Raw genomic sequence first — 10753 nt, forward strand, 5'->3', positions numbered from 1 at the left:
AGTGGATACCCGGTGGTGTTTATATGCTTTTTAAAAAGTGTGTATGACTTTCATCAATTTCACAAGTTATTATCTCGTTTGATACTGTATTTCTAGAGTTGTCACCAACATTTTGGCACAGCACCAATTAAACAACAAAACGTAAAAACATGACAGAACAGACAGAGAAATCAGCTAGATCAAAAGTTTTTTTTGATGTCAGCGTTGGTGGAGAGCGAAGTAATTATTGCTTCTGTACTTTTAGTGATATTTGAAAGCTGTTCTAAACAGTATCTCTTTTCTACTTGTGTGTACACTTTTAACATGATGATATGATAGCATCAGAAAATAAAGGTTATAACCTTGTACTTTGCAAAGTAAGCCTGTGTGTGTGAGTAAAAGGGAAGTTGGTTCTAGCACATGAACTTTATTATGCAGTATACTCTTGTTAAGTGGAAGTCTCAAGAGACAGAAAATTAAGTCCCGTTTAGAGAATGTCCCGGTTAAAGGAGACTTCATATAAGTGTGACTTTGACAAAAGAGGTAAAAATTGTTTATTTGTTTTTAAAAAAATCTTTAGAATGCATGTAGATGATGGGTCAGCACCGAAAATGGATCATCACAAACTACATCGGCCTTTTCAATCTCACAGAAATCTGTGTTTTTGAAGCAATTGATTTGTGACAAGTTTTTTTATTGCCTTTTAAGACATAGGTGTATTGCACAGTACCCCAGCATGTATGTTCATTCAATCAGCCTAAACAAACAGAATACAGTAAAGAAGCTCTTGTTTTTATTTTGTAATGTAATGTCTTTGAATTCATTTTTTGTATTTATCTTGGAAGTCATTGCATTGAAGTGCCACTCAAGCAAAGTTTTTTGCTCAAACGGGACGGGAAAAAAGTTCCCACCTAGGGGAAGTTTCACTTATGCGGGGTCCCAGTAAGACGAAGTTTTCCTGGTTAAGTTTGGTAAGAAGGTTCAATGGATCGAGAAAAACGGTCCCAGTTAGCAAAAACCACACTTACCTGAGGTCCCATTAAACGAGAGTATACTGTGTTACATGTACTTTTCACATAATTTCATCTATAATTTTAAATATTTCAGTCGTTATTTTTATTTTAGTTGGTCGCATAATTTTCGAGCTGTTCAATGATGTCGTACCAAAAACAGCTGAAAACTTTCGCTCTCTGTGCGTTGGTGACAAAGGAATGGGAGAAAAAGGAAAACCTCTTCACTACAAAGGATCGATTTTTCATCGTAGTATGTTTCTGTTTTTAAGATTTTTTTTTTCTTCAAATATTGGCGGATAGTTTACGTTTACAAATTTTTAAAAACTTTTACTGACGTCTTTTTTACTGTTTTAACACGTGTTTTAGTTATCAAAGATTTCATGGTGCAGGGAGGTGATTTTACAAACTTTAATGGAACTGGTGGCGAATCAATATATGGCGAAAAATTTGAAGATGAAAATTTCGACTTAAAAGTATAATCTCTCGGACATCCTTTGAAAAAATAATTGGATGGCAGGATATTTTTTGTAAAGATGTTTAAATTTTTGTTTTAGCATGACAAGCCAGGGCTCTTATCCATGGCCAACTCCGGTCCTGGCACAAATGGAAGTCAGTTCTTTATAACAACTGTCCCAACCGCTCATTTGGATGGAAAACATGTCGTGTTTGGAAAGGTATTGAAGGGAATGGGAGTGGTGCGTGAGTTGGAAGAGGTAAAGAAAGCAGGAGAGGAACCGCTTAAGGTAAGAAACTTCTGCCATGCAATGAAGTTTATGTGAAATTATGGTGACGTTGCATAATTTGATTCCATCTTAATTTTTTTATGTTTCTAGAAATGTAGAATCGAAGATTGCGGAGAGATACTTCCGGGTGAAGATGATGGCTTCGTCCAAGATGATGGAACTGGTGATCTGCTACCTGATTCACCAGAAGAATCAGAACTTAACTACGACAAGGTATAAACTTATTCATTTCTGTTCTATGTTTTTTTCTAGGACCTATCTTGTATAGATAACACAATGCCTAAATTACTTCAAAAGTAGAAACTTTCGTGAAACAAAGTTCCGCGAGGCAAAACAATTGCAATATTTTTTATGGAAACTTTCGTGAATAACGAAAAAAAGAACTATGTATTATTTCACACATGTGTACAAATGCAAGTAAAGTAAAAAAAAATATTTTGCGAGAGAATAAACTTTGGCGGTTTTAGAAATCGAATTATTCGCTTCGCGAAAGTTTCTTCCTTTAAAGTACCTGCAACTAATGACATAATATTTGTTGGACATGTATTTTTTGAGTTCGCTTCACAGCATCACTTTGCCAGTACTCTACTGCAGGTTGGCTACAATAGTTTTGCTTTGACAGGGTTGTAAGCCAAAAAAACAATGTGCACAATGCGCTAGCTACACTTTCGCGTTATGGAACCATGCTTTCCCTAACCCAGAGGGGTCCAAAAAGCCGGGACGTGCTAACGTCAGCAAAAATTACTGCCCTTCAACTTTTTGGATCTAATCAATTAACCTAAGATCCTAAGTCCGCTGTGAACATTGGCAGTTAAACTTTGACAAGTTCGCGTTACTTACATAAAAACGTTTTTCTCACTGCTTGTGGTTACAAATGCCGCCGCTTTTTCCGCTAATATCATATGTCTGAGGTTGCACTTTACTTTTAACTTTTTTATTTTTGTTATGATCTGCGAAAGTAAAATCGGGGAAATGACCAGAGTGGCCAATCGTGAAATTAAAATACTGTTGCAAATTTGGCCGTTAAGTTAGGTTCAACAAAATGACTTATACCTTCACACCTAAAAAAACTGGTTTAAATTAATCTGGTTTTACTTAAACTGATTTTCATTAAAACTCGGTTTTTACATGTACCATTCACACCTACAGTTCACAACACACTTGCCACGATCAAGAATAAAACTAAGTATGCTCAATATTCTGACTTGAAGCATCTTTGAAAGGAGTAAAAAATATTCTCTTGTCTGAACCATGAATAAAAATTATAAAGAATTTATCTGATAGCTAGGTTAGCTACATCATAATGTTTATTGAAAATTGGAAGTTTGCAAGCAGACCACAACAACAATTGTCTTTTCACTTTTAAAACTTCGCCTTTTGCTTAATAACAAAGTGTCTTCAGATATACAGCCTGGTGTGGTTTGCATATTGGCGTCCTTTACTGCTCCTGATGTGCACAACCTCTATAATAACCACTATAATAGTTCCACCAGTGCAAAATACACCAACAGGTTTTCTTTTGAATAAAAATTTAATTCGAATATGAGTTCAACTACATATAATTCTTTATATTTTGCTCTATTTATCTCTATAATAATAGCAGTCGTCTGTCTGTCTCTGTTCGGACCCCACGCTGAGTTAGAATATGATGTTACGGAAACACGAATATCAAATGTGCGATATATTTTTATCCACTTTGTGGCGACGGGTAAATATAAAGGACGGGCGAACCCGTGGATTTTTCCACGGGTAACGATTATCTCTATAATAATAGCCGTCGTCTGTCTGTACGTGCGCCTCATTGTCTTTTTGTTACGGAAACACGAAATGTGATGCATAAAGGACGGGCGACCCTGTGGATTTTTCCACGGGTCAACGTCTAGTCTTCTAATGTGAACAACTTTTTCGTGCTGCAAGAGCACGCCAGGGTCCGCCATATTTGTTTATGTTCGAATAGGGTTTTAGATAAAAACACGAATAAAACAACCTCGACAGGTTGTTTTATTAAACTAGGTTTATGAAAACTGGCTTCATTAAAACAGTTTTTACTGTGGTATGAACGGGTATACATAAAACATGGTTTTATAAAACCACATTAAAACATGTTTTAACTTTAGGTGTAAATATTAGAAATCTAAACATCTGTCTACACTAACATGTTTATTAAATATATTTCGTTTTCTAGTCTGAAGACATCCTAGAAGCGGTTGAAAAAATCAAAGCAATCGGCAACGACTTATTCAAAGCACAAAAGTTTGACAAAGCTTTGAAAAAATATCGCAAAGCTATTCGTTATATTGATCATAGCGACAAAGGTTTTCAAGATACTGATTCTGATGACGACGAGGGAGAAAAGCCTGAAAATGAAGAAAAGAAAAAGAAGAGAGAAGAAACTGAAGCTGCGTTTGATAAAATTTTACTGCCATGTTTATTAAACAGGTAGGAAATTATATTTCCTAAGGAAGAAAATACCTTGTTTGCTAGATTTAAATTACGCTAAAGGAATAACTGAAAGAAATTTAGCGAAAATCAAATTTCGCGAACGATTAAAAAATTTAATTTATATTGCAACAGGTGTTTCAATTAAACTTTCAGCAAAGCATTCGGTAAATTTAGCACAAATTCGCAAAATGTCTAAAATTTAGTATCTTTTATGACTTGGTACCAATATATGCAAAGAATGAATACTCGTACATAATGTAATTTGACGATTGCAACACAAAAAGCAAAAGGTATAGACAGACCCAAACCAGCGTTGCTTTGTTTACGCAATTTAAAATACATGTCGATTTGTTTTATAGCGCGGCAGTGAAATTGAAGTTAAATGACAGTGCTGGAGCTGTAGATGATTGCGACCAGGTAAAACATTGTTGGGTGCTGAAAGAAAAATTCTGGTATAGAAAATATGAAACTAAATATACCGAATAAATATAAGTAATAAGATAAAATTATCTACAGTGTAATTTTTTCGAGCTTTTTTTTTCCCTAAAATTGTCCTAATTTTTCATAGAAAAAGGTTTTCCAAAGAATGACAACTTTTTGGAGTCTTGAATGCAGAAATCAGTATTATTTGCTTAATGAATATTTGAGACCACCATGTCTTTATTGACATTGTTTTAAAACAGCCTCGCATGCGCATGTTCAGGTTTTGTAATTCCGATATAATCCTAGTAAATGTTCGTTATAGTTATAAACATTTTGAGCTCTAGGAAAAAAAATTACAGCGATACTATTTTACTGTCATTTTTTAGGTGATTTCATTGGATGAGAAGAATGTAAAAGCTTACTATAGAAAAGCTCAGGCTTATATAAGTATGAAAGATTATGACGAAGCAAAGGTACACGTTTAAATATCTTATTTGTTTAAAACAGACGTATTAAATTTTAAGATTTAAAACACCATGTCCACATCACCATTACAACACGCTTCAAATTAAACGCACCATGCACCAGTGTATTTTTGACATAACACCTGAAGCTTTGGTGCTAAGTTGTAGTTGTCAACTTTCAAACAATTTTTTTTTTCAGACTGTTTTACAAGATGCGTTAAAGATTGCTCCAAACGACAAAGGTGTAGTCCTACTTGAGAATTTGTCTATTTTGCTAGTTTTATTGATTCAAGCAGTTTTATGGTCTTTGGTTGTTGCATTTTTATGAGAAACTTAAATAGCTGGTTGGTGGGGTGGTGACTCGCAAAAAATTCCAAAATAATTTTCGTGTTTTTAAGTGATGTATTTTTTTATGTATTAGCTATTCAAGGAGAGATGGTTCGTTTAAAAAGATTAGTGAAAGAGAAAAACGATAAAGAGAAACAGATGTATGCTAATATGTTTGGCAAGTGAAAACCCTTTTCAACGCGAATTAAAGATATGTCAACTTGTGTGGAGAGACTAAAGAAGATCATTTCAAAGAACACATTTGAGAAGTAACATACATGTAACAAATTTGAGATAGATGTTTTGTAACTATAACATGGTTCAAAAGATGAATACTTTTTCTAGATATATTGTTGTGTCTTCGTTTCCATTCCTACGTGGTACTTCACAGAATGAAAAAAACATAGTAATCTTTACGTAAATGGATTTAGCATACTTTTTGTGAATAAATTCCTATCTGAATTTATTAGTCAATAGGTTTTTTTGCAATATTTGTCAGTTTATTGTCTATTTTTAAAGAAGCAGAATTATATAAAACAGTCTATACAGTTCCCATTTAAAGGTAAATTATTATAATTTGATAAAATTAAAGCTACTCACTTACTTTGAAACTATTTTAAGTTTCTTTGTCAGTACTTGATTCAGCTTTGTGTATACTATTGTCTTCTCTACATTCCTCCTTTAACGAAAAAAATAGATTATTTCCTGATAAAAAAATACGCCTGTCTGTATTGGTTTTAATATTAACGTTCATTTTATCAGGTGAAAGTAATTTTTTAGATTAAGACATGATACATGCTGTAAACAAACTTCTTGCAGAGTATGACGTGCACCTAGCTAGTGCTTCACCAAGACGAAAGAATATCTTGAACCATGTTGTGAGTTCCTCTTAGTAGAACCAACCACGTATAATTCGAATCATTAATCTTTTAAAGTAATAAACGTTTGAATGTTTCTTTCCTTTCGCTCATCTGCTTGTTTTTCAACTATTATTTAGGGGATGGTATTCAATATCACTCCATCCAACTTCGAAGAAAATCTCGATAAAAAGTCTTTCAACCATCCAAGAGATTACGTAGTTGAAAACGCGAAACAAAAAGCACTTGAAGTTATGCAACGACTGGAAAAGGTATAAACCTGCAGCAAGACTTTAGAATTACTTTTTTATCTAGTTACTGCAAAAAACAGTTGACTTCTTGGTGCAATGTGAGAACTTTGTATACCTATTGTCGTTCTTTATATGGAGGATATCACTTTGGTATTGTTCTAAATTATAGATCACTTTATTAAGTCATTTTGATTTGTTTTTTAATAAATGTATTTTGTGTAGGATGACGCGAAACGCAAAAGATTTGTTATTGGTACCGACACTGTGGTGGTAAGGAGAAGTATAAAAGTTATGAAGAACATTTTTTTTTCTTGCGAAATACTCTATGACATTGACGAATATTACTTCTTCGACTAGATAGGAAATTGCTTCTCCTAATACATGAAATCCCTTCATGCTTGCGTACGTATCTTAATGCCCTCAAATTTGCTTCTTTAAGGGAATGTTTTTGAGAATTTGTGCTATTAACTTCTTTTCTGTCATAAAAATAAGATCAGTTACTAGGTATGGACATAAAATGTATATAGAGTCTTAAAAGTTTGCATTGACTTCAGCTTTTTGGTGTGTTTGGTACCTAACTATAGATTTTTAGGATTTTTTTCTTAATACAAACAAAAATCAAAAATAGCAAAAATATTTCTTGCCCTACGTTACGAAATTTTGAAAAAAATTATGAAATAAAAAAATTGAAATTTATAAATTCCGACCATAATTTTGGCGAACGAAGTTTGGACAGATCGAGTGACACAAAATTAAGTCGATAACATAGAAGAAAAAATGTTTTTAGTCTTATTTAATCCGGCTGATCTTGTGAAACGAAGAAAAAGATACGAGAAGAATCAAAATACTTTCTGTTTGATGATTTTATTTCCTACTTTTTAACAAATAGGAAAAGCCCTTCTACGTTCTATTTCGCGCTTTCTTGCTTCCGTTCCGCCAAGTGTTCACTCCGATATTTGCATTGAAATTGTTGGTAACTTACTTTCCAGGTTGCCGAAAACCAAATCCTGGAAAAACCGCACACCAATGAAAACGCCCTCAATATGCTTTTATGGTAATAACTATTGACTTTTTAACTTTTTACAGCTAAACTTATTTTTATTCGAAAAAGTCGTACGAGACATGCATATTTTAATGTTTGATCCAACCTTTTGATTTTTAGTTTAAATCGTTTGAAGAAGCATGAAGTGTACAGCGGCGTCGCACTTGTAAAAAGCGGTAAGCTTCTCCGCTCTTTGTAAGCCTAATATGGTGTGTAATCCCGTAGACACATAAATATGTCGGAGAAGTTACCTATCTTACGTATGTACTCACCTCCACGACCTTACCTCCACGAGCACACCTCCATAACCTGCTTTCTTCTTTTATTGGGTGTGTACTTCTTCGCGGAGCTTCTGTTTTGAAGTTTTAAAGTTTTGAATTACCAGAAATATTTCAAATTTCTTAAAAAAAATTTTTTTCATTTTACATACAGATACTAGCGGCAATACGGAGCTTCGTCAGTTTTACGAAATGACACAAGTCGAATTTGGTGACATTCCAGAATACGTCATTAAAATGTATGCAGATTCTGCAGAACCGCTGTAAGTAACCTTATTTCTCGTGACTTCCTCTGTTTTTAAAAGTATTTTAAGAAATAACCTATCTTGTTCTACGCTCCGTTGTCCCGAACCTCGAAAATTTAGGGACAAAGAAATTTTGTGAAAATCTTTAAGATAAAAATTTGCGATTTCGGCATTAAATTGGCCATAATTTTACCCCCTGTTATATTAGTAATATTAGTTATAAATTTCTTTTGTTTTATTTTTAGGGACAAAGCTGGTGCGTATCCTTTTTCTAATAGGCCTTTTATCAAATTTGTTGACTATTACCTTAGTTCAGAAAGTTAACGAGGCACAAAATTAACGCGAGTTTTGAAAAATTCGCGTTAATTAAATAAACCTTATTAAAGTGTAAAGGACATTTAAATAGTCATTAGTTAATTTTAAACATAAATAAAATTTAAAAATATATTTTTCTACCAATCGTAATACAAAGCTCATCACATACATACGAATAAGAAATATGGTGTCGTCCTGATATATGGTTCACTCACCCAATATGACTAAGGGAACTTACATGGAATCTGATACCTCCAAGGAATAAATTTTCGCGGGAATTTAATTTCGCGATTTCGCGAATCGAATTTTTATTTTTTTTATTTTTTAAATTTCGCTAGAATTTAATTTCGGTAATTGATAATTTCAATAAATAAATTATCAGTGCAAGTTTACGACTATTTATCTATCTACTGATTCATATTTTGTTTGTATGAAGTGATAAATCATCGTGATTTTCGTATGCCGGCAATTTCGAACAGTTACAATCACCAAAAATTAATATTTCCCAATGTGTGACAATAGCCAGACAATGTCAATAGATAAATGAAATCTCTTACTTTGACCAGTACATGTGTCACTGTCACAATGCTTTAGCTGAATTTTTACGCAGCAATCTCCTTGACGTTAAAAATATAGTTACGGCATTCAGGATGTCGGCGGAACGTTGGTATCCAAGATAGACGGATGTTACTACAATGTTGAAGGCTTTCCGTTGTATAAATTTTGCAGTGAAGTCTACGACTGGTTGGCACAGCCTACCGCAACAGTTGTTTCTAAATCAGATGCATCTAATTGAAAACATTAGTTGTCTTGATAACACTGGTTTTGTTAAGTCGAGAAAAATTTTTCATGTCGTGACAAAGACTAAACTAGACTTAATGTATTTTATCATTTTTAGAATTTATTAACAAAGTAACATTTAGCGATTTTTTTTTATTTTTTTTTGCGGGCGTTTATTTTACAAATTTGCGTGGACACTATTCGCGGCCATTTTAGCGGTGGTTCCCTGATTTTGTGCAAAATCTCTTTTGGAACTGCAAGGAGAGTGTAACATGCCACTCGCGTATTACAGTGGCAATAAAATCTTGTGTGCACTGAAATCAAACTATTTGTTGATTTAAATACCCTTCGTGATAAAGATAGGTGTCATAGATGTCAAAAATTGGTCCTGGGTCAGTTACAATGGTTGTTATCACAAACAAGACGCCTGACGGCTTGAAAGCTCATACTGGATTTTTAAACCAGACACGCAACACCATAACCATCAGGAAGGTTTGATAACAACAAGTCAGGTTATACTATGTTTGCAGATTGTTTTCATGCCAAAATTCAAGTCAGCCTTGGGTTCGAAGTTTTGCTTCGAGCGTCACTGAATGTTTACATGTTGCGGACATATAGATGTTCTGAAATGTATTCTGTATCAGATAGTGTAAATCAAGCCTATTCAATATGAAAAACAAAATGATTCCGTACCAATGTAAATTGTATAATGATTTTTGGTGTGTGAACAGAAGAAGCGATACAAAATGGCGACCTAAAAAACGAAAGCAAATATCTGACTCAATGTTACAGCAAATCCTGCTGGTTAGTCTATGCGCATAATATTCCGAAATTATTTTGTATCCGCAACCTGTGAATATGATTTAAGAGGCTGTTAGTGGCGCAGAAATGAATTAAAATTAGCAACCTTGTCTCAGGACTCCTTTGTCTGCTTATTTCTCGTGAATATGACTGGTCGTTGTTGAGCCAGAGCCATTTTTGCGATGGAACACAACTTATTTTTACTACGGGACACAAGCAATTTCGTTTTATTCAGAGAAACTGATAATTCTCTAGTACGCAGTCGATTATTGGTTAGACAATTCTAAAACAAATCCAATCATAAAATATTATCTTCCCCGATACTTTCCCGAAAATGTTTTAAATTTTTTCTTATTAGTAGTGATTTTCTCAGAGACCATTTCTAATGGAAACATTTTTGCGGGAAAACTTTTGCGGTTTGGCGAAAACAGAACGTAGTACCGACTATTATTTTATAAATTTTTATAAATCTGTGCGAAAATAAATGTGCGCAGAACCTAGGTGCGCGAAAAAAAGATGCGCGGAGATTGAACCCGCACGAAAATTTCATGAATTAGGGTATATGTCAATCTTGGTACATTTATGCATTCACAGAAAGATGCTACACTGATAGCTAAATTTAAACACAATAAGGAGGGGTGCCTTTCAAACTTAACACAATTAACCCAACGTCTAAATAACGTTTTACAACGAGTTTGAAAGCCCGTTAGAGTTAGGGTTATGGCCTGCAACAAACAACTTTTGTCACAAGAGTTTTAGAACAGGTGTAAAGGCCAATTATGTAAATAAGAAA

At 33.8% G+C, this 10753-nt stretch overlaps 2 protein-coding genes across 2 annotated transcripts; both read left to right on the forward strand.

Moving 5' to 3' along the window:
• The first annotated feature begins 60 nt into the window (after window positions 1–60).
• LOC130655689 (peptidyl-prolyl cis-trans isomerase D-like) lies at window positions 61–5739 on the forward strand. Its single transcript, XM_057458473.1, has 10 exons — window positions 61–219; window positions 1105–1242; window positions 1359–1465; window positions 1547–1735; window positions 1826–1948; window positions 3921–4174; window positions 4537–4594; window positions 4987–5073; window positions 5264–5306; window positions 5486–5739. The coding sequence occupies exons 1-10, from the start codon at window positions 150–152 to the stop codon at window positions 5575–5577; spliced, it is 1161 nt and encodes a 386-aa protein (XP_057314456.1). The 5' UTR covers window positions 61–149; the 3' UTR covers window positions 5578–5739.
• A 375-nt stretch (window positions 5740–6114) lies between these two features.
• Window positions 6115–9297, forward strand: LOC130655692 (probable bifunctional dTTP/UTP pyrophosphatase/methyltransferase protein). The gene is made up of 8 exons (XM_057458475.1): window positions 6115–6269; window positions 6389–6520; window positions 6722–6769; window positions 7489–7553; window positions 7662–7717; window positions 7974–8082; window positions 8310–8324; window positions 9016–9297. The coding sequence occupies exons 1-8, from the start codon at window positions 6180–6182 to the stop codon at window positions 9173–9175; spliced, it is 675 nt and encodes a 224-aa protein (XP_057314458.1). The 5' UTR covers window positions 6115–6179; the 3' UTR covers window positions 9176–9297.
• The last annotated feature ends 1456 nt before the right edge of the window (window positions 9298–10753 follow it).

This window comes from Hydractinia symbiolongicarpus, chromosome 8 (genome assembly GCF_029227915.1).
Source record: "Hydractinia symbiolongicarpus strain clone_291-10 chromosome 8, HSymV2.1, whole genome shotgun sequence".
Taxonomy (NCBI): Eukaryota; Metazoa; Cnidaria; class Hydrozoa; order Anthoathecata; family Hydractiniidae; genus Hydractinia; species Hydractinia symbiolongicarpus.

Excerpts from the sequence above, each read along its gene's own strand:
- LOC130655692 (XM_057458475.1), top strand. The coding sequence starts at position 6,180 with ATGATACATGCTGTAAACAAACTTCTTGCAGAGTATGACGTGCACCTA. Across the intron at positions 6,521-6,721 it reads TTATGCAACGACTGGAAAAG|GATGACGCGAAACGCAAAAG; the intron begins GTATAAACCTGC and ends TATTTTGTGTAG. Across the intron at positions 6,770-7,488 it reads TTGGTACCGACACTGTGGTG|GTTGCCGAAAACCAAATCCT; the intron begins GTAAGGAGAAGT and ends CTTACTTTCCAG.
- LOC130655689 (XM_057458473.1), top strand. The coding sequence starts at position 150 with ATGACAGAACAGACAGAGAAATCAGCTAGATCAAAAGTTTTTTTTGAT. Across the intron at positions 1,243-1,358 it reads AGGATCGATTTTTCATCGTA|TTATCAAAGATTTCATGGTG; the intron begins GTATGTTTCTGT and ends CACGTGTTTTAG. Across the intron at positions 5,074-5,263 it reads AAGATTATGACGAAGCAAAG|ACTGTTTTACAAGATGCGTT; the intron begins GTACACGTTTAA and ends TTTTTTTTTCAG.